Source organism: Aethalodelphis obliquidens, unplaced genomic scaffold, assembly GCF_003676395.1.
Source record: "Aethalodelphis obliquidens isolate GAN/ISIS:26980383/991018 unplaced genomic scaffold, ASM367639v1 scaffold36, whole genome shotgun sequence".
In the NCBI taxonomy this organism is placed as follows: domain Eukaryota; kingdom Metazoa; phylum Chordata; class Mammalia; order Artiodactyla; family Delphinidae; genus Aethalodelphis; species Aethalodelphis obliquidens.
This window is the reverse complement of record NW_020837980.1, coordinates 6,197,282-6,219,298: the sequence shown is the minus strand read 5'-3', so window position 1 is coordinate 6,219,298 and position 22,017 is coordinate 6,197,282. Positions and strand designations below refer to the sequence as shown.

The window sequence follows — 22,017 nt, the reverse complement described above, 5'->3', positions numbered from 1 at the left end:
AAAAGCTCCTGGTAGCTTCTCCCCTTCTCAACTCTTACAAAGGCATCACAGTCTGGCCACACAAATTATGAGAGTCAGATTTACCTTGAGAGCATTGGCCTGCACCTGAGGCACCTCGGCCATCCTCTGCAGGTGCCTTAGCAATGCCTCTTCAGTGAGGTCGTTCTCCGGCAAAAAATACTGATAGACGTCATACTGTAACCTCCACCTGGAGTCCTGGCCCGTCTTGACGTCACACGGCGGAGCATCTACGCCTCTAAAGTCAACCAACAAAACTGAACATCAGTCTCTTGTGCTGCAAGTCTCATCTATAAAAAAGAATCAAAAGCTGGAACTTCAAACTTCTGCAATGATTCCAAGTTTGGCACCACCACGAAAGGAGAGGCAGTATGTATGGTTACATAACCAGATGTATCAGTCAGGTTGAGTCAACTGCCCGCTTTGCTACTTGTTGGCTGTGTGTATGTGGGCAAGTCACTTAATCTCAACAACCCTTAGGGGGCCTTTCTGTAAAATAAGAACAGCAGCTCCTTCTTCATAAAATTAGGATTAAATGACAACACACAGCACTTAGCAGCACCATGGATGATACACAGGGAGCATTTCAAACGTTAGCTATCATTACTATTAAAGTAGAAACTAGGGCAGAATGTTAATTAAAATAATAAAATGCTTACAAAAAATATGAGTGTTTCATGCCTCCAGAATGTTTTCTATATTTAAAACTCTTTACAAAAACTAAGATGTACTTCTAAGCTCATAATAAAGGCTCAACATCTGGCCCTTCCTAAGAATGAAGGGAAACAACATTAACTGTAAATGACAGCTCGAGTATTAGTAACAAAGCTTAAATTACTTCCATTCCAAAAAAAAAATTAAGCAATTCAATTTTGCTAAAGAGAAACTATGGATTTTGAGAGAATTTACTCAATCTACGCAACAGCGAGCAATGCACGTCCTAAAAGGAGTTTTAGGAGTCGGGAGACAGACATACCTCGCATGACCTAGGTTTGCTGGAGCAAATTTGATAGTTGTTTCAAAGAAATTATACTCCAGGTAAATGTTGGAATCGATATCTAAATCAAACTCCAAATTACAACCACCAGGGATAGGATCTGGATGGAAAACAAGGAAGTTACTTAACATAGAATTCTTATATATTCAAACCACACTCGGAAAAACAGAACCCCACCCCTTATAAGAACTCCCAATATAGAAGTTAAATAGACAGCTTCTGGTTTTGTACTACCTCATGGACGAAGGGTAAAGTTAACTGAGGTTACGGGCTGTGGAACAGGGATTAGAAGACCTTTTCTGTAAAGGGTCAGATAGTAAATATTTTAGAGGCTTTTCAGACTCGATGGTCTCTGTGGCAACTACTCAACCCTGCTCTTGTGGCAGGAAAGCAGCCATAGATGATACGGAAGCGAATGGGCTGTGTTCTTTTGTTTTTTTTTTTAAGTATAGGATTTTTAGTTGCTTTTCTTTCTTTTTTTAAAATATTTATTTATTTATTTGGCTGTGCCAGGTCTTAGTTGCAGCACACGGTATATTAGTTGCAGCGTGCAGGATCTAGTTCCCTGACCAGGGATAGAACCTGGGCCCCCTGCATTGGGAGCACAGAGTCTTAACCACTGGACCACCAGGGAAGTCCCTGGGCTATGTTCTAATAAGACTTTATGTACAAAACAGGCAACGAGCTGGATTTGTCTTGCACTCTGGAGTTTGCCAACCTCTGCACTAGAGTTAAAAAGTTCAGAAGTGGCAAAGATTCTTAAGCTGGCGTCCAAGAGTGGGTTTCAGGGGCTCCATGAACACCTTGAAATTGTATGCCAAATGTTGAATGTGTGCCTTTCCTACATAGAGAAGTTTTTATTAGATTTTAGTATATACAGAAGAAGGGTGTCCACTTTTCACATGACTCTTTCAACAGGGAGGAAGATGGTGTCATCCTCATTGCTGGAAGTCTTTGTGTATATATAAAAGAGTAAAAATTTAAAAATCTCAAGAACCCCAAGACCACATATTAGAATAGCATATGTATAATTAAACAGAAAATAAATTTGGGGTATTTAAGTTACATTAATAATGTGGTTAAGGGCTTCCCTGGTGGCACAGTGGTTGAGAGTCTGCCTGCCGATGCAGGGGACGCAGGTTCGTGCCCCGGTCCGGGAGGATCCCACATGCCGTGGAGCGGCTGGGCCCGTGAGCCATGGCCACTGAGCCTGTGCGTCCGGAGCCTGTGCTCCGCAACGGGAGAGGCCACAACAGTGAGAGGCCCACGTACCGCAAAAAAAAAATAATAATAATAATGTGGTTAAAACAGCTCTTCTTTTCTTATTAGAAATCCTATTCATAATCTTTAAGCAAGACAACACTTAAAGAAGTCACTTGACAGTTCAATTCCATGCAAAGAACTGTATACAGCAGACTCAAGTGGAGAAGCTAAGAACAAGGTAAACCAATTTAAAGGTTTTTAAGATCTCAACTTCATACACTCATTCAATCATTCCCAGAGCTGGTTCTTAGTTTCCATAAACTGCTGGAACTCTGCAGATTTGGAATGGAGACACCCAGTGTGCACTGTTTCAATATTCTGTGGAATCTTTCTCAGAATTCTATGCCCTTCTTTCACACTCTCCTTTCCCTGCATTTACAAATATTTACCACACCTGAGAAAAGCATGTGCATTGTAACTGACACTCCACTGTTCATACATTTTCTTGTGCACTGACCCTGAGGGAAGCTTGAAATCTATCATTTTTCAATCAGGTAATTACCCTTTTGCTACATAACACTGTCTTTCTTCAACTCCAATCACTTTTTGGCTTCTACCTCCTTTTCTAGTTATTGCAACCTCTCCTTCCCTTTACTACCAAACTTTAAAAGAACGTAAATTTCCTCACCTCACCTTCACTCCTCAATCACTATAATCTAGTTTTCACCCTCATTGTGCCACTAAAATGACTCTCATTAAAGGCCACCACTGACTCTGGGTTGTGCTATCATATGGACACTTTCAGTCACTCTCTTGATCTCTCTGCAAAGTACTATTTACCACTCCTTACTTAACGCAGGATGTCCAGGCTCTCCTCTTTCCTTCCTGTCTACTCCTTAGTCTTACAATTATTCTTCAGCAGTTAGCATCCCCCAGAAACAGTCTGGCACGTGGGAGGCACTAGGAAGTTATCTGCTATTATTTTTCCCCCCTAAATCTCTAAGTTCATGCCTGGACAATCTCACTCACTTCCATGGCTTTTACTAACAACTATTGAGTTGGATATCTAACCTCACACCTCCACTCCAGGCCCTTATTTTAAACTGCCTACTATACATTTCCATCCAGATGTCCTATAAGGGTCTCAGATTCAATGTGTCCCAAACTGAAGTCACCATCTACCTCATCCCAACCCCCTGAAACATCCAGCACCACAAAAATCCTATCTCCATGCCTATTTTGCATCACCACCTTCCAGCTGCCCAAATGGGAAGCCCATGCTCCCCACTTTTACAATCCATAACCACTGGTCGTTGTGTCTTGTCAATTCTACCTTCTGAATATCTCAACCCAGCTCCTCCTCTCCAGCCCCCTCTAGGGGCCTTTGTTCGCATCTTCGTTTCTCACTATGAGTCCTGAAAGCTGTGCTGTCTTGACTCTGCTATGCCCTCTCCAACCCACTCCTCACACTGCTTCTAGAGTTAACTTTCTAAGAGATGAAATGCATCAGATCATTCCTCTGCTTAAAAACTCGCTATGGGGCTTCCCTGGTGGCACAGTGGTTGAGAGTCTGCCTGCCGATGCAGGGGACACGGGTTCGTGCCCCGGTCCGGGAAGATTCCACATGCCGCGGAGCGGCTGGGCCCGTGAGCCATGGCCTGCGCGTCCGGAGCCTGTGCTCCGCGACAGGAGAGGCCACAACAACAGTGAGAGGCCCGCCTACCGCAAAAAAAAAAAACCAAAAAAAACTCACTATGTTCCTCAGCATAGAGGGCAAACCTCACATTGTACACCAGGCCCTTCACACCCTGGCTCCAGCCACACCCACTGTTCACCATCCTCCAAACACCCCATTCTTCTTCCACGTCTTCCTCGGTCTCCGATAACCAACTAATGTGTGAAGGACCATGCCTTGTCTTTCTGTTACAGCTTCTCCAAGGGCTCCTTAAATGTTTTCCAAATGAATAAATGTGTTCTCCTATTCCCCACCTGGGCTTTCAGTCATCATGCTAATTCTCTGACTCCCCTGCTGTTAATACCTTTCTGACTCAAGGTATTGTACTTATAATAAACACTTTTAATAGGATTATAGTTTTCCCTAAATTTTCACACACAAGTCCCGCATTCTGGAGAGTAACGGGGAGTCGACAATAGAAAGGTTACCGCTTTCCGAGTAGGAGAGTGGAATGGCCACATTTTGGACAGGCTCAGGGTCTGAAGTCTCCAAGTGCCAAGTGCATATACTCTGCTCTGGTCTAAGAATGAAAACCAGTCCTTTGTCAGTGCCTGTTCCCGAGGCATTGGGAAGGAGAGTCTGCAATAAGGAAAGAAGAGTCATCGTGAATCGGGAGTCGAGCAGAGTGCTTACATTTTGGAGTGGATCTAGTGTGCATGCCCTACCCCAAAGCTTATCAAATCAAAAAGGAATAAACACAGATCTTCCTTAGATGATTAAAGAATTCTTTTCACCTCTATGTGCACGTGACCACACACACGTGAAGGAACTCTTTAAAATATACGTCTTTGATCAGGAATAGCAGATACACAGAAAAATCCCCAAGCTTTTCAATCCTCTCAGTTAGGATCTACTATGTCAAGTACTAAGACCACTGGGTTAAGGACTACTGTGTGAATGACAAAACTAAAACAATTTAGTAATGAGTCTGATGTCCTTTATTCAAGGGAGGACAACCCATGGATTCGGGGAGGACAGTGCCTTACTAGCTGTGGAGTCCTGTTCCCAAGGGATGTGGGGCATGAACTAGTTTTTTAGAGCATTAGAAGGGCATGCTTGGCTAGGTCAGGATTTCCATAAAAGTCGAGAGGGTCCTGTTTTCTAGGCTAAGCTGAGCTGGAAGACTGTGGTCAGTGTAAGTTAGGTTTCCTTGACAGGGGTTCCCTGTAAGTGCAGGCTGACTTAGGTTTAGATTTGTGACATAGACCAAGCCATTGGGGCAGTCTCCATTTGTGGTCCCGATATACAAATTAACTTGACCACTACCAAGGCAAAAATATAAGCTCTGCCCCCAAAGAGTTCAGTTCTTGGAAAGCTTTTTTAAAAAACTGAGTTGTAATTAACATATTATAAATTACACATAAAGTATACTAACGGTAGGTTTTGGTAAATGTAGGCACCTTTGACACCATCACCACAACCAAGACAGTGAACACACAGATCACCTTCTTTGTGCTGTGTTCTAACCCTTCCTCACACCCCAGCCACTCTCCCATCCCCTGCCCCCATCTGCTGCGAAAGCTTTTTGAATAACAAAGTACTAAGTTAAGAGGTAGTAGATTCAGAGTGTTTTCTTAAAGCTAAGGAAATAGAAAGAAAAAAGTGCCAGATGGGTTTCAATTTGACAAGCGTAAAAGAGAATGACCCAAATACTAAGTGAGGAACTACAGGGTCAGCAGTTTCAAAGAACTAACTGCTGGGCTTCCCTGGTGGTGCAGTGGTTGAGAGTCCGCCTGCCGATGCAGGGGACACGGGTTCGTGTCCCGGTCCGGGAGGATCCCACATGCTGCGGAGCGGCTGGGCCCGTGAGCCATGGCCGCTGAGCCTGCACGTCCGGAGCCTGTGCTCTGCAACAGGAGAGGCCACGACAGTGAGAGGCCCGCGTACCGCAAAAAAAAAAAAAAACAAAACTAACTGCCAAGATGACCCAGAAACTCCAAAGTGCCACACTTCATCAGGAAGTTACAACAGAAAGTTCTCTTCACAGACTCACTTCTAGAGCTATGTGCAGTTCTGGTTATCATCTTCTCAGCAGCATAAATACAGTGAGAACTAAAGGCAGTCCAAGAAAGGAACACGATTATAATTAAGGATAACTAAGATCCTTTCTGCATGAAAACCGAGGCCCAAGATGCTGTTCATCCAGGCCATTTTTGTCACGTTAGTAATGCTGGCCTCCCTTTATCTAACCTCAGTTTCCTCAAATGTAAAAATAGGCATTAGAACTACTTGGTTGAACTGTTACGAGAATTAAATTAACTACGTGAAAAACCAAATGCAAGGGTTCCTAACTAGGAGCCCCAGAGGCCCAGTGAGTTTCCAGAGGTCCCCATGAAATTATACAGATGTAGTCATACATTTTGCCAGGTAGAGAGTCCTGAGATTTCAGCAAATTCCAAGTCTATGGCCCCAGGAGCTTAAGGATCACTGGCCTAGCACACAGTGGGCACGCAATAAATATAAATGCCTTTTTTCTCCATCCTTTCTCTTCCCTCAAATGTTGTCTTTGCTATGATATTATTAAGAAGGAAATTATCTCTGTGCCATTTTACTATGTATCCTATGTAAGGGCCTGAATAGAAAGTTTCCATTTGAATTTAGTGCCAGAAAAAAACTTCACTTCCCCTCAAGAACTGGCATGTTTCTTCCTTCTAAGAAAGTTATGAAATTTAACATGCTTTGATCTCTGCTCTGGCTGCAAAGAACTCAGGCAAAATCAATATATGGGTCATAAAAACAAAACAAAACATATATATATATATATATATATATATATATATATGGGTCATAGACACTGTTATCTCTTCAATTAACATAACTTACTCCTTCCTCTTTTCCTTGATCAAACCCTTCCATTTCTAGTCTATTAGATCACCACACACAACTTCAAAACCTTCGTGGCAGAGACAGGAAAGCAGGAACAAAAAATACCAAATACTTAGTTTGAAAGATACTGTGACCAATGCCCATAAGATATATAGGAATTGGACTAAGACAGCTCTGTTTAGCAAATACCACAATATTAGAAGGTAGGCTTAGGACACATAAAAACGCAGCACAACTTTATACAGAGTGAAATTCATTTATTTGTCTAGGGGGTCATATAGACTAAATATAAATAGATTTGTAAAAGGTTAACATAAATGGCAGAGCCTGAATAGCTTAAGCTGACCCAGGACATTTGAAAAACTTCCCAGAGCTGAGGTTGAGGTTCAGGGGTGTAGTGATGATCTCTGTAACAGGGTCCTAAACGCTGCTGGAAGCAAAGCACTGCACTGGTTAAAACTGAGTGTTAGGATTCTTTTGTTTCCATGAGACTCCAAAGAATAACGCTGATCCTACAGGAGTCTTAATAAACTCAACACTAAATGGCTGACTCACAAAGCAAACCCATTAAAATGTACTCTCAGGTAAAAATCACTGAGGACACACTAGGGTAAGAAAAAGAAAAGGTGGGAAGCATGAGGAAAGCTTAACTGTAGACAGGAGACACTTGGTACAAGCCACCCTCCCCCAAACTCAGGAGCATCACCCCTCTTTAGGTCAGAGGTCACCACTCAAGAAAGGCCTGTGATACTCACCTCTTAGCCAGTCTAAACCACTAACTTGACAGGACCCAATCTTGATTATTTTTCTAAAAAATTTAAGACATACACGTCTCCACAAATTTATCACCCTTTGTTAAGATGGTATAGGGCCCCCAAATTCTAACCACCTCTTTGAATTACTCATTACTGCGTTCTCCCACGTATACGCACATTGTACGTGTAAATAAACTTTTTTTTCCCCTCCTGTTAAAAAAAGAAAAAAATTTAAGACATAAAGTGGCATCAAATTCTAATGCTCGGGACTTCCCTGGTAGCTCAGTGGTTAAGAATCCGCCTGCCAATGCAGGGAACATGGGTTCGATCCCTGGTCCAGGAAGATCCCACATGCCACGGAGCAACTAAGCCCGTGCACCACAACTATTGAGCCTGTGCTCTAGAGCCTGTGAGCCACAATTACTGACCCACACGCCGCAGCTACTGAAGCCCGTGCGCCTAGAGCCCGTGCTCCACAATAAGAGAAGCCACTGCAATGAGAAGCCGACGCGCAGCAACGAAGACCCAATGCAGCCAAAAAGAAACCCAACAATGTGTCTTTAAAAAAAAAAAAAAACTCTACCGCTCATGCTAAATACAAGACCCCAAAATGTGGAAATGACTTTTATGGAAGTAACTCTTTGTACTTACCTCAGAAAAAGAAACTGTTGTATTCTGATGCTGTGAATGTATTTGGAAAATAAGAAAAGTGACATTGCTGGAAATATGACGCAAAATAGCTTCCTCTGGAGAGGGCTTCTTGAGCTCCAAGTATCTAAATCTCCCCACAGAAAATTCAAGAAGACCTACAAGGAGAGAAACATTTCATTGTAACACTTACATCTCTAACAGCGATTTGTACAAACTGCATACTTAAACACAAATGCATGGCTAATTTAATCCTCAGAAAAACCCGTTGAGATAAATATTATTATTACTGCTCCTATTTCACTGATGAGAACAATGAAGCTCAAAGGGGGGAAGCTGCCCGCCCAGAGTGCCTCAGCTACAAAGGGTGGAACTGAGAACCTAAGGGGAAGAAAGGTATTTCAAAAGATGTGAAAAATAGGCCGTTCAAAGCGCCTGGCTCCCAGAGCCCAGGAAAATCCCCCTTCTGGTAGTAGCAATAACAACTCTATTCAGAACAGAGTCCCTGAATTTAAGGATTAACCACCCTGATGAGTTACTAACAATCGTAAATGCACTGGTACTAAAGATTATTACAACCCAGTGAATTCTGAAGTCAGCCCAGCTAGAGAGACACATCTGGCTTCAATTTTACCCCACCATTTACTAGCTGTGTGATCTCAGGCAAGTTACTTAATTCCCTTACACCTCAATTTCTTCATCTGTCAAATGGGACTGAAGTACTCAGCTTGCAAAGGAAGGTGTCATCATCACAGGCAAAAATGTCTATTGAGTGTCCACACCAGGAACTTCATGAATCATAGGGCTTCTGGAAGAAGGAGCTTTTCGTTTGTTTAAGGATCAAGTTCAGAGTCCACATAAAAGATAGGCTCTAACAAGTTCTCCAACACCTCACCTAGGCTTTCCCATTTGTCCACTTGCCTCCACTGTCTGCTTGTGTTTCACTCACTCACTGTATCTTATCTCCCAGCTGCTCACCAGTTCTTTCCTTTTCCAACCTAATTCTCAAGGGATCCACTAAATAGGCTGCTTTGACTTCTGTGTGGTTCTGGGTTCCCATCTCACCCCCTGCCCTAGAGTCAGTATGTCTTTGCATAAACAGCAGAGGAGCCTGCAAGCATTACATAAGCAGTCTTGGGGGCTGGAACCTCAAAATAGAAAAAAAGATTTCAATTTAATAGAGATGAAAAGTAGGTGATGAGGTAAAGATTATATTCACCAGAGTCCCACAGTGGAAGGATCATGTTTTATTTTAGAAGGAAATTTGAGTCAGTGGGAGCTAAAAGAAAACACCCCAGACACTTACTCATTCTTATGTACCGTTTCCTAAGAAGGCTAATTTTTTCAGCACTTTTTGTTGTTCTTATAGTTAACACAAGTACTCCGTTTGGATGATTAAAAAAAAGACTATCAAGAAAGGCTAACCAAGAAAGCCAAACAGAACATACAAACATTGCTAGAACTAGAATAAAGGTTACTCTCTATAAAATTTCCCCAAACTCCATGATGTTATTATATTATCTTCATAACTTTTTAATTGATTATAGAAAAAAAGGTTATTTGTGGTTCTAATTTAATTTCTAAAAATCCTGAGAAAATTTTAATAGTTGTAACAATGACAAATGAAGGTGGTGTATTTTCTATTTATGTAACTGGAAAGACATTTCACCTTGTATGTGGAACAAAACTCCAGCCTGAATAGTGGTAAAAATATTAGGAAGTGGCTAACAGAATCTACGGAAGTCTGGAAAACGTGGGGAGCTTTCTGGGTTTCTTTTTGTTTTTAAAGGGGAACAAGGAACATTTTAATATTCCAGGTTTTCCCAGCATCAGGATTACTTTATTAGGAAACCAAATTATACATAAAATTAAGTGGACCTCGGTAAATGGCCCTAAAAACTTTTCATGTATTGCACTTTAACTTTGGTCCCATCCATTCTCCACCTTCCAACTCTTAAAACTATCCACAAATTCCAGTCTAAGAGCAGTCTCAGTTTGTTTTCCTAGGAATTAATTGGATTTCCATCCTTTAACTGTCCAAAGCACTCAGCTCACTTACCGGCCTGCCTTTTCGAGTTACATTTTCAGTTTTTCTGTTTTTTTCAGTCCCTCCCCATCCCATTTTCTCTATTTGACAAATACTTATTTTAGTACTTATGGACTAGTCGCTCTGCCTATTGAATACTGTGACCAGAAATGACATAAGTAAATTCATAAAGGTTATAATCACTTAACTCTTAAATTTGCCCTTAAGCCTATCTTAGAAATTTTTGATGATCTTTATATCTGTCTCTCATTACATGGGCCTTGAATCAAAATACTACCCAGAACATTTATAAGCCCTGGAAGAGACTGAAGCTATCAGTTAGTGAAGTGTTGGTTTTCTTAACGTTTCCTTAATCTATCACATAAGGGTGAAGATAAATCACAAATCAGAAATACTTGGAGAACCAAAACTTTCAGTGATTTAAAAGACAGTAAGGAAAGACAGGACCACAGAAATTAAAATATACTACTAAACAACTGGTAACTTAACAAAATAAGTAGGGGTAATAAAAGTTGGTATTCCTGGGAATGTATGTTAAGTGCCTTTTCTTTCTTTTTTTAAAAATTTATTTTTATTTTATTTATTGTTCGCTGCATTGGGTCTTCGTTGCTGTGCGCTGGTTTCTCTCTTGTTGCGGAGAGTGAGGGTTACTCTTCGTTATGGTGCACGGGCTTCTCATTGCAGTGGCTTCTCTTGCTGCAGAGCACGGGTTCTAGGCGCGTGGGCTTCAGTAGCTGTGGCACGCGGGCTCAGTAGTTGTGGCTCACGGGCTTAGTTGCTCCACGGCATGTGGGATCTTCCCGGACCAGGGCTCAAACCCGTGTCCCCTGCATTGGCAGGCGGATTCTTAACCACTGCGCCACCAGGGAAGCCCTAAGTGCCTTTTCTTTACACATTTCATTGTTTATCAGATTTCTATAGCGATAATGAGGCTTTCTTACCAGAAAGGAAATGCACAATTTGGAAAAAACCTCCTTCCTGATGGCACTCAAAACACAGGTTCCACCTCAACTCTTCATGTGAAATTTATAAAACAGGGACACAATCTAGACAAAATGGTGACACTGTCAACACTCAACAGGTGTCACCTGTTTTGTTTTTCCCTTAAAATGGTAATATTGTTCCAGATCATACATAAGCCATATTTTAAAAGGCAAGAACTGTAGAGAAAGTTAATTCCTCCAGCAAGTACACTGTACAGAAATAATCACTGTTAACAGTTTGGTATACATCTTTCAGGATTTAGGCAGATATCAGCATGAGTATCTCTATGTAGGTGGAAAAAGAAAGACACAAATATTTTTGGTATAGCCATTTCATAGATCTTAGATATCTTTCCACATCAACAGATAATTCTAGCCTTATCATTTTAAAAGCTATAAAATATTCCATTCTAGGTAAACATGATTATTCAACCAATCCCTTACTAATGAACATATAGGCTGTTACCATCCCAGCATGAATAAGAAATAAGAAATAAAATAGTTCTATTTTGTGAAAGAATACTCTAGAAAAAACATATACATATGTGTGTGTGTGTACATATATATGCCAAGCAATAAACCTATTTGAGAAGGTTTTTGCTGTGACGGTGTAGCAGATCACCTTTGATTTTAAATAATTAAAATAACTAAGAAGTCTTGTTCTCATTAAGAAAATCAGAAATGAAAACAAACAGCTTCTGTGAGAATATAAAATGATCAGGACCAAAACAGTAAGTGACAGTCTCTGCTTCCGACTTCTTCGAGAAGAACACCTGCCATTTCAGAAACAGATTTCCGAAAGCTTCCGAAAGGAAGGTGATGCCTACTAACCCTCTTTCCCCAGTCAAATGCCTGTGACAAGAACCAGAAAAAAGCCAGACAACAAAGGGGAAAGACACTGTATACATTATTTTAAAAAAAACTGGTCACTTGACAAAGTAAGTAGGGCTATTAAAAACAGGTACCTATGGGGTGTATTTTAAATAATGTTTTCTTTTCTTTACACATTTCCTATTTTTCATATTTTCTGTGGTGCTCATGAGGTGTCCTTCTTAGAAAGGAATTCTAATACAGTGGTCATCCACCTTGGTTGTACGTTACAATTATCTGAAGGTGCTTTTTAAAAGATATTGTTGCCTGGGCCCCTCTCCAACCAGTTAAATCAAAATTCCTGGGGTTAGGGTTCAAGTATCAATTACAAAACAAATATTCATTAAAATAACATTCAGGGACTTACCTGGTGGTCCAGTGGGTAAGACTCTGTGCTCCTACTGCAGGGGGCCCCCAGGTTCTATCCCTGGTCAGGGAACTAGATCCCACATGCATGCCGCAACTAAAAGTTTGCATGCCGCAATTAAAAAAAAAAAAAATCCTGCATGCTGCAACTAAGACCAGTCGCAGCCTAAATAAATTAATTAATTAAATTTTTTAAAAAATGCCTACAAAGAAGTGCACAAAGTTTACACTGCCAGATCAAGAAACAGCATTCTAACCTCTTAGAGGTCTCCTGGTGGCCTCTTCCAATCACTACCTCTTCCCCCCTCCCCAGAGGTAACCATGATCCTAACTTTTAACTCCACAGATGGGCTTTTTTCTTTGAGATTTAATTAAATGGAATCATACAGCATGAATTCTTTTGTGTTTAGCTTTTTAAAAATCAACACTTTATTTGTGAGATTCATCCCAGCTGCTATCGTAACTGCTATTCATTCACTTTCATTGTTGTATGCTTCATGAAATAAATATACCACAATTTATTTATCTATGCTACTGTTAACAAACATTTGGACTATTTCTAGTTTGGAGTAATTATAAATAACTCCATTCAGACAATTTTTTGTATGTGTCTTTTGGTGCACATGTACACATTTCTATTGGGTAGAACCTATGAGTAGAATTATCAGGTAACAGGGTATACTTATGCTCAATTTTAGTAGATACTCCTGAACAGTTATCCAACATGGTTTTGCCAACTTAGACCTCTATCAGCTTGTGAGGAAGTATTCCAGTTACACTATACTCTCACCAACACTTGGTAAGAACATTTTGTTTTACCTATTGGTTATTTAAATATCCTCTTTGTGAAAGGGTCTGTTAAGCCTTTTGCCTTTAAAAACTGGATTATCTGTCCTTATTGAATTTTAGGAACTCTTTAGTCATCACTGATACGAGTATTCTGTCAGATATGTGTTACAAATATCTTCTCCCACTCTTATAGCTTGTCTTTTCACTCCTGTTACCTTTAGATTAACAGAAGTTTTAATTTTAATGCAGTCCAATTTCTCAAGTTTTTCCTTTATGATTTTAAAGAATTCTTTGCCAACATATTCCAAGATCAGGAAGATACATTCCCCATGTTAACTTCTAGAACTTTGTTCTACCTTTCACATTCAAGTCTAAAATCAACATGAAACTGATTTTTATGTATGGTGTGAGGCGGGATGGTCAAGGTTCATTTTCCCATATGAATATCCTGTTGGCATAGCAACCTTTATTGAAAGTAGTTTCCCTACTGCTCAGCAATTCCACCTTTCACATAAGTCAAGTGACATGTGTGAGGGTTTATTTCTGGACTCTTAACTGTGTACCATTGGTTTATTTGCCTATCCTAACACCAATATTACACTGTCTTAATTTCTGTCCCAAATTGTACTTCCTCTTCAAGACTGTCTTGAGTATTTTTGGCCCTTTTTCATTTCCATATAAATTTTAGAAAGCAGCTTGTCAATTTCCACAAAAAAAACCCTACTGGGATTTGATTGACATGGCACTGAATGTATTAATTTAGGGAAAAATGATATCTTTATAACACAGAATTTTTCTAATCTACGAATTTGAGATATCCCTCTATTTATTTATTTTCTTAATTCATCTCAAGAATGTTGTACAGTCTTCTCTATAGAGATTGTAACATATCCCATTATAATTATCCCTAAATATTTAATATTTCTTGATGGTATTATAAATTTACTTTTTATTTTCTATTTCAATTTCTAGCTGTCTCTTCACCAACATGCCTTTTTTTCAAGGCTCCAGGTGATTCTAATGTCCAGCCAGGCGTGAGAACTTCTAACACAACGTTTGATGAATTAGGGAAGGAAAGCTATATTTTTTCCTATTCTTAGTTATCTTTATCTAACTTTTGTGTGAAAATCCTCTGGCAATCCAAGAGCCATTTCACAATTTTTATAGAATACTGTATATTAAACAAACCAGTTATGGTTTGAGTCCTGACTTGCAGGGCCCTGTCATATTTGATGTTCCGGAGCCTCACACAGTGCCAGGTACCTGGTTGGCACACAGTAAATGTTTGGTAAATGATAGTTGAATTTTGTGACCTCAGACAAGTAATTATTTCCTATGGGCCTCAGTTCCCTCATGGTAAAATGCAGTTAACTGTGCTGCATACATCACGTGGCTGCTGTAAGTATCAAATGGGAAAAAATTTGTAAACTGTCAGATACTACACAATAAAATATCATTATTAGTTTCTATTAGCTTTCCAATGTTTCAGAGGCTCATGTCCTTATCAAAAAAAAAAAAAAAAATGCAGGCAGTCAGTATGGTCCTCCTACAAATAAACTAGTGGGAAGAAGAGGTCTAACAGATATAAAACGCCCAGCACATCCATCATGAACAGCGAGTTGAGAAAGTGACTTCCACAGAGCGACAAGGAAATATACTGAAAGTCAAGACAACTTTAACAGTCTAGCCTGGCAGAAACTGCATTTCATTTCTACTCATAAAAACAGACATGGCAAAGGAAGACACAAATACAAAAATATATCCTGAAGAGGTTAACAGGAACTTAACTGCGCTTCTAAGTCATCTGGAAAAGGATGCATCAGAAACATTTTTTGAGGGATAATTAGATCTTATGACTTGAGGAGTGGACAGGAATGACAGCACATCAAGGATATTACAGGGCAGGGCTTCCCTGGTGGCGCAGTGGTTAAGAATCCGCCTGCCAATGCAGGGGACACGGGTTCGAGCCCTGGTCCGGGAAGATCCCACATGCCACAGAGCAAGTAAGCCCGTGTGCCACAACTACTGAGCTCGTGCTCTAGAGCCCGCGAGCCACAACTACTGAGCCCACGTGCCACAACTACTGAAGCCTGCACACCTATAGTCCGTGCTCCGCAACAAGAGAAGACACCACAATGAGAAGCCCACGCACCGCAACGAAGAGTAGCCCCCGTTCACGGCAACTAGAGAAAGCCCGCGTGCAGCAATGAAGACCCAATGCAGCCAAAACTAAATAAATTTAACAACAAAAAAAGAAGGCTATTACAGGGCAAATGGCTAACACGAGACTGAGCACTTAAGCTGTAGCTCTCCTCTAAAAAGCAGTAGCTCTGCTTTTTCTGGCAAAAATGTTTCTTGCCGTCTAACGTACAGCAGGGGACCCTTTTCTATTTTTCATACCCTTCCTCCTCCATTCCTACCCAGAGTCACTCTTTCCTTCCAATAGTTCCATTCTAAAAAGAGCTACCCAATCCTAGTATGTTCCTTTTCTTTCTCAATCAGATCCTAAACTTGCAACCTTAAAATTTTCCACCTCTTCCTTTTTACTATTTACTGAAATGTACCTCCACTGTTTCTGCTTTAACTCAACAGAAAAATTCTAGGACAGATTTGTCAACGCTTAGTCTTCATAATTCTTTCAGATGGAATATTAAAAACAAAAACCATTCAGCTACTTGAGCTGGCCAGCATTCAACTGCCCCTCCCAATTTCTCATTGATACTTTCTTATGAATTTTCATTAGCGCTAAAAGGTGAAAGGAAACACAAAAATGCACACACTTTTGAGAGAAAGAGAACACCTGCAACCAACTACACAAGTGGGCTGCTACCTTCCTTAAGCATTATGGATAGCACAAACTGGAGAAGGTTCAAATAGCACTCTGCTCAACTCCAATCACTAGGTAGGTTCCTGTGAGTTACCAGATATGAACCTGAATCAAAAATGAAAGGTGTTCAGGGTAGCAGGGAACCGGGACTCCAAGAGAAGGGAAAACTGTTTAGATGTATGGTTCATCTCCTGCTGGTCACAGAAAGCACCATCCTCAGACATTCTAGAACTCGATCTGCCACCTTCAAAGATTCACTTAGCTTCTAAGCCACTACTCAAGGTGTTTAGCTCTTCCTGCTAAAGATGGGTAAATCCTCCTAACTTACAGCAGCTACTCAATTTCGAGTTTGTGTACTCATCAGAATCCTCAAATAGAAATCCAGACATTTTCCAGGAGGATCATGCAAGTCTGGAACTAAGTCTTCCTTAATTTCCACTCTGATCTTTATCTGACAGATGTGGAGAATATCAGCTTTCATTAACCCTCAGCAGTCAAGTTCCCACCTGCTGTCCCTCTCCTGCACACAACAGCAATACTGATGCAAGGTCAGAAGAATAATGTGGTTGAGGAAATAACAGTGCTGTAATCGCAGAAAAGAGGTGAGAAACAGTGTCTGAAAAACATTAGTTTCTCAAATTCCTTCTCTCCTCTGATCATCTGCAAACTCAATCTCTCAGATTCTTCACCTTGGAAGAATGGAAATAGCCATATGAGGGAGGGAGAAGAGACTCTACTTTGAGGTGGAAGACCATGAAATTGACAGCAAGACACACGGGTTCATCTGCTGTCTGTGCCCCTCTTAGCTGTTTGCTTGTGTAGTGAGCATCGTCTTGGGCCTCAGGGTCATCCTCCACCAGTGAGGACAATAATTATCTAACAGGGTTGTAAGGATTAAATAACACTGCCATGAAAGGCACCTGGTACGTACTGCACGCAGTGAATGTTAGCGCCCTGTTATAAATAAGGCTATTTTTTCTGCAAAACTATAACCGCCCTTTTCAGCTTTGGCCTTAAATTCTAGGCAAAAATTCTAGGATTCAGTTTGCACAAGTGCTTTTCAAAGATAAGCATTCAGAAACAGAATCACATTATTCAGAAAATATTATGTTTCAGAACTACAACTAGTCTCTTAAGCTCAAAACAAAACCAAGAATGTTCTTGACCCCGTGGAAAAGCACATGATTATCAGCTTCATACAATTAACGCTTTTTACAGTTTATATTAACAAACCACCAACTATTGCTAAAATCCATTCACCAAGCACATGACCTACGGTCTAAAGTCCCATTCTGGGTTCACTTTTCCTCTGAAACTCCGTAGAGCATAACCAGTTTGAAAAGCACCTAGATTTTGGAGTACAAAAACCCGCTGCACCTTGGCTGCATCAAGCCTCGCAGTCCAGACGCTCAGACCAGCCACTTGGGAGCAAAGAGGTGTTTTAATGTGTTAAATAAAACCTACAAACATGGCTGCACCCTAAGGGAGAGAATAATGTGTCTGAACAAGAGAGTTTCCTATCTCTTCCCATTCCCCCAACCTAAATTAGGAGGTTGACAGTAAGGCCTCCTTAGCAATGGGACTTGCCTTCTGCAGGAAAGGACCTCGATCCATTCCTGCCGGTTCTGAACTCACCGCCTCCCCCGCTGCGCGGACAGACCCCGGGGTGGACTCTGACCTTGCAAGAAATGCAAGACCAAGTTTGGGTTGCAGCAGTCAGGCGCCCCCGACCTTACCCTCGCTGGAGTTCCCGACGGTCTCGGCTCCGGCGGCCGCCGCCGGTTCCGACGCCAACACAGCCAGGAGCAGCAGCCGAAGGAGCTCCATTGCTGCCCCAGCCGGGCGCCGCCACCTAGCCCGCGCTATCCCGGGGCGCCCGCGTCCGGCGCCATCGCTCGCCAGGTGCACGCGCAGCACACCTGCCAGCCCCGCGGAGCCCGCGCGCCCCCCGCCCCGGCAGAGGGCTCCAGTTCCGGCAATCAGCACCGCTGCGCGGCCCCACGCCTCCTCCAGCCCCTCACGTCACGGCGACGGCGCCCCCCGGGGCGAGGGCGGGGACGGGAGCGGAGGGGCGTGCCCGGGCGGCGCTCGCCTCCTCCCGGCCGGCGACGCTGCGGGCACCCTTGCGCCGGGGGCTCCGGCGCCCCCAGGAAGTTCTGGGTTGTAACCTGTACTTCTCACTTTGGTATCTTTCGCACTTACGAAAACTACCGTTCGAGTGAAAAATAACCCTTTCTGTTGCGGCCTAACGTCTCCAGGCTCCAGTTTCCCGCGTTTCCTTTGCAAACGGAAAAAAACAGGAATCTGGTGCTCAAAACGGTAAGAGTTGATCGTTTCTCCCTGTCGCAATTGCCTTAGCTCCTCAGGGATATGTTGGTATGAAAATACGGGGTCAGTGCTGTTTCTGTGGTGGTTATTGCGCTGGTGATGAGCGCCACAATTAAAAATGTTTCGTTTTCTCTAAGTGAAATTATCCTCGAAGACTCAAGACCTTCATCTGAACTTCCTCTCTCAAATTTTATACGTGAGGGCTGTTTAAAGGACCGTAGTCCATGTGACAGATGGCTCGTGAGACGATTGTGGAATTAGATTTATAGACTCAAATTTATTTGGGGAAGATTGCCCTGCTTTATTTTTCCTGCTCTTTAACTTTTTCAGTTATCTATTTTAATAAGCAACTATGTTGAAAATTCCATATGTGGTTAACCCACTACTAAACTAAAAACCTATAGCAATCACCATAATATTAATAGGCACAACTCTTTTACTGTCCTTCCTCTGCCTGGTCTAAATGTTCACACCTGCGGTAGTACTATTTATTCCTATGGTGTTTATTCACTGTCCTACATACCCTCTTTCCAGTAACTCTCAATAGATGAAACCCCGGGACGATGATAGCAGCGATTATAAGGGTAGCATTTGGACCCGTGGATGTATTATTCAGTAAATTGTGTCTGATAACTGATTAGCTGCACTGTACTGGGGAGAGAGGATTACAACTCTATCTCACATTGTCACAATGAAATCCCAAAGTAATAAATAAAATTAAAATCTTAAAAGAGCTAGAAGAAATACACGTTTAAAAAAAAAAAGTTGATCGCAGAATGATGGAACTGTCTTTTTTTTTTTTCTTTTAAGAGTTTATTTGAGCAAAAATCTATTGGAATCTGGCAGTGCCAAACCAGAAGTGATCAGAATTATTCAGTGGAGGAACTTTCTAAGCAAAAAAGCAAAGGAGGAAACCATAAAGGAAAAGATTGGTAGATTTGGCTACTTAAAAATTTTAATTTTATTAAAGTCAATAAACACCATAAACAATAAACCATATGAAAAGTAAAGTTGATGACCAAAAGTAAAAGTTAGCAAACGACATGAATAGGGAATTAAAAAAACAAAAAAATAGAAGAAAACTCATGAAAAAATGTTCAAATTCACTAGTAACACATAAAATCAAATTAAGAAACTAAGCTGTAAATATTTTAAAAGAACAAGAACTTCGAGTGTGGATGAAAGTGCTGAGAAGACATTCTAAGATCTAACTAGTGAGAGTGTAATTTCATACAACTTTTTATGGCATGAGCTGTATCAGAAACCTTAAAAATACTCAGCTTTGGTGTGATAATTGCACTTTTGGATTTAAGTATGTAAATATGTATAAAAATTATATATATATATTAGTGCACAAAACTGTTCAAGATGTTATTTACAATAGCAAAATAACTAAAGCAACCTAAATGCCCAACAATAAGTTAATTAAATAAGCTGTAACGTAGCCATATAATAGAATACCTTGTAGCCCTTCAAAAATCATTTTTTAAAAGGCAACCGATTGATCAGAAGTGTTTATGAAAAGGCAAGTTAAAAGCAATATATATATATATATATGTATGTATATAGTATAAGCTTTATTTTGTTTTCTTTTTAATATGCATTCATGTTTATATGCATAGAAAGGTTGAAAGAACATTATCAAAATGTTTAAAAGAGTTTATCTCCAGGTGATTGGATTAAGAATGATTTTCTCTGCACATTTCTGCTCTTTGTAAAATTTCTACATTGAATGTGTATGGCTTTTGAATAAGAAAATAAAAATATTTTAAAGATATACTTCTAAAGGTTTTCTGGTAAAAGCATTCAGGATAACAGTCCATCTTCCTGAGTATGACACATAATGTTTTTCATGATGTAGCGCCTGTCCAGCTCTCCAGGTTCTTGCTGCAACTCAACTCCTCTATGCTGGCCATGCTGAATTAATTTCACTTCCCTGAACTAACCCCATTCCCTCTCTTCCACCTTTAGCATTGCAGTTCCCTGTGCCTGCAGTGGACAGCTGATGACAGATGTGTCAGTAAGCAGCAGAGGGCCTCATTACCTTGGCTTCAAAATACTGTAACAGCTTGGGAAGAATATTGGCTGGGGTTCCTTGCTCATGTCAGAGTTCCACTGGCAACCTGTGAAGCAAATGGGCCCAGCAGCTTTGCAGATGAGTTTTTATTCCTAAGAATTGAAAGGAAACACAAAAACTGACAAGATTCCCAAATCCAAGATATAGATAACTAGAGCCTTAAGGACTGCTTCAAGTCTAGAAAAAGAAGGCAGGCAACCTATCCTAGATTTTTGACAAAGCCCAAGACACCGTGGATGGAGATGGGAATAGAGCTCCAGGGGAAAGGCAGGAAAGGTGCTCTGTGAAGCTTGCCCATGTATTCTATCTCATTCTAACCTCACCTTTGCTCTGTATTTTTTTTTTTGGAATTTTAGAATTTTATTTATTTTTTTTATACAGCAGGTTCTTATTAGTTATCCATTTTATTGCTCTGTATTTTTTAACACTTGTTCTTCCTGTGGGTTACATTCTTTGGACTGTGTTCATTAAATTAAATTCAATAAATGTTTATTTAGTAACATATGGAAATCATTATGCTAGGAAATTTATTCATTTAGTCCATAAATATGCATTCAGAGTCTTCTAAGTGTCAGGCTAAATGCTAGGTGCTAGGCATTGGAAATATGGAAACAATTAAAATACGTTTCCTGCCCACAAGTAGCTCATGGTGGTGAGTGAATTAGAGTCATGTATGGATAATTAAACCTCAATGTGTTAAATGGAATAACAAGTACAAGGAACAATTCTGAAGATTGGGAGCAACTAACTTACTCCAGGGTTTCAGGAAAGGTTTTTATCAAGAAAGAAATGTTTAAACTGAGGTTTAAAGCTGAGTGGATGATCAACAGGGGAACAAAATCGAGGTAGGGATGGAAGTGTGGGCTTTTCATACAAGGAAGAGAGAATTAATGCATCTTATATGATGTGCATAGGAGTACGAAACAGCAGAGCATCTGTAGGGAATTGCAAAGAATCTAATGTAACAAATGCTTATTTACAGTATTTCAGCACAGTGCTTGGAACAGTTTAGATGTTTAATAAATTGTGACTGAGTAGGTAATAAAGGTACTTAAGGGTCTAGAATGTCAAGTTAAAGACTGTTAAAGACTTTTTTTCCTGAAAAAATAGGGAGTCACTACAGATTAAAAAAATCAAAGTACTTACTACAAGATTGGCTATGAGTTGATAAAAAAATCAAAGCTGGGTGGTGGGTACATGAGTGTTCACCATACTATTCTCTCTACTTTTGTGTATGTTTGAAACTTTTAATAATATAAAGTTTAAAAGGACATACCAAAATTGTGTTTCAAAGGTAAGAGATACATAATACTGAGTTCCTCCTCTTAAAACCATATAATCCAGTAGGGGATTCAAGAAAAGCAAATTAAAAAGCATATGAAAAAAATGTCGGGGCTTCTTCCCTGGTGGCGCAGTGGTTGAGAGTCCGCCTGCCGATGCAGGGGACACGGGTTCGTGCCCCGGTCCGGGAAGATCCCACATGCCGCGGAGCGGCTGGGCCCCTGAGCCATGGCCGCTGAGCCTGCGCGTCCGGAGCCTGTGCTCCAC

General features: G+C 40.8%; 1 protein-coding gene and 1 long non-coding RNA gene across 3 annotated transcripts in view; one reads left to right on the top strand and one right to left on the bottom strand.

The window, feature by feature from the left end:
- The window catches only part of TM7SF3 (transmembrane 7 superfamily member 3), a 37,487-nt gene extending 19,439 nt beyond the window's left edge, over positions 1 to 18,048 (bottom strand). Inside the window, exons 1-6 of one of the 2 annotated variants that reach the window (XM_027129384.1) lie at positions 17,801 to 18,048; positions 8,868 to 8,990; positions 8,186 to 8,340; positions 4,382 to 4,532; positions 995 to 1,115; positions 85 to 256 (exon numbers count right to left, since the gene is read on the bottom strand). In XM_027129384.1, the coding sequence (XP_026985185.1) occupies positions 85 to 256; positions 995 to 1,115; positions 4,382 to 4,532; positions 8,186 to 8,340; positions 8,868 to 8,883 (615 nt within the window). In that variant the 5' untranslated portion in view covers positions 8,884 to 8,990; positions 17,801 to 18,048. The remainder of the gene's footprint in view (positions 1 to 84; positions 257 to 994; positions 1,116 to 4,381; positions 4,533 to 8,185; positions 8,341 to 8,867; positions 8,991 to 17,800) is intronic. The other variant, XM_027129383.1, reaches the window with a different exon arrangement.
- A 106-nt stretch (positions 18,049 to 18,154) lies between these two features.
- LOC113632342 (uncharacterized) lies at positions 18,155 to 20,979 on the top strand. Its single transcript, XR_003437768.1, has 2 exons — positions 18,155 to 18,383; positions 20,364 to 20,979. It is a non-coding gene; the product is annotated as an uncharacterized LOC113632342 (long non-coding RNA).
- The last annotated feature ends 1,038 nt before the right edge of the window (positions 20,980 to 22,017 follow it).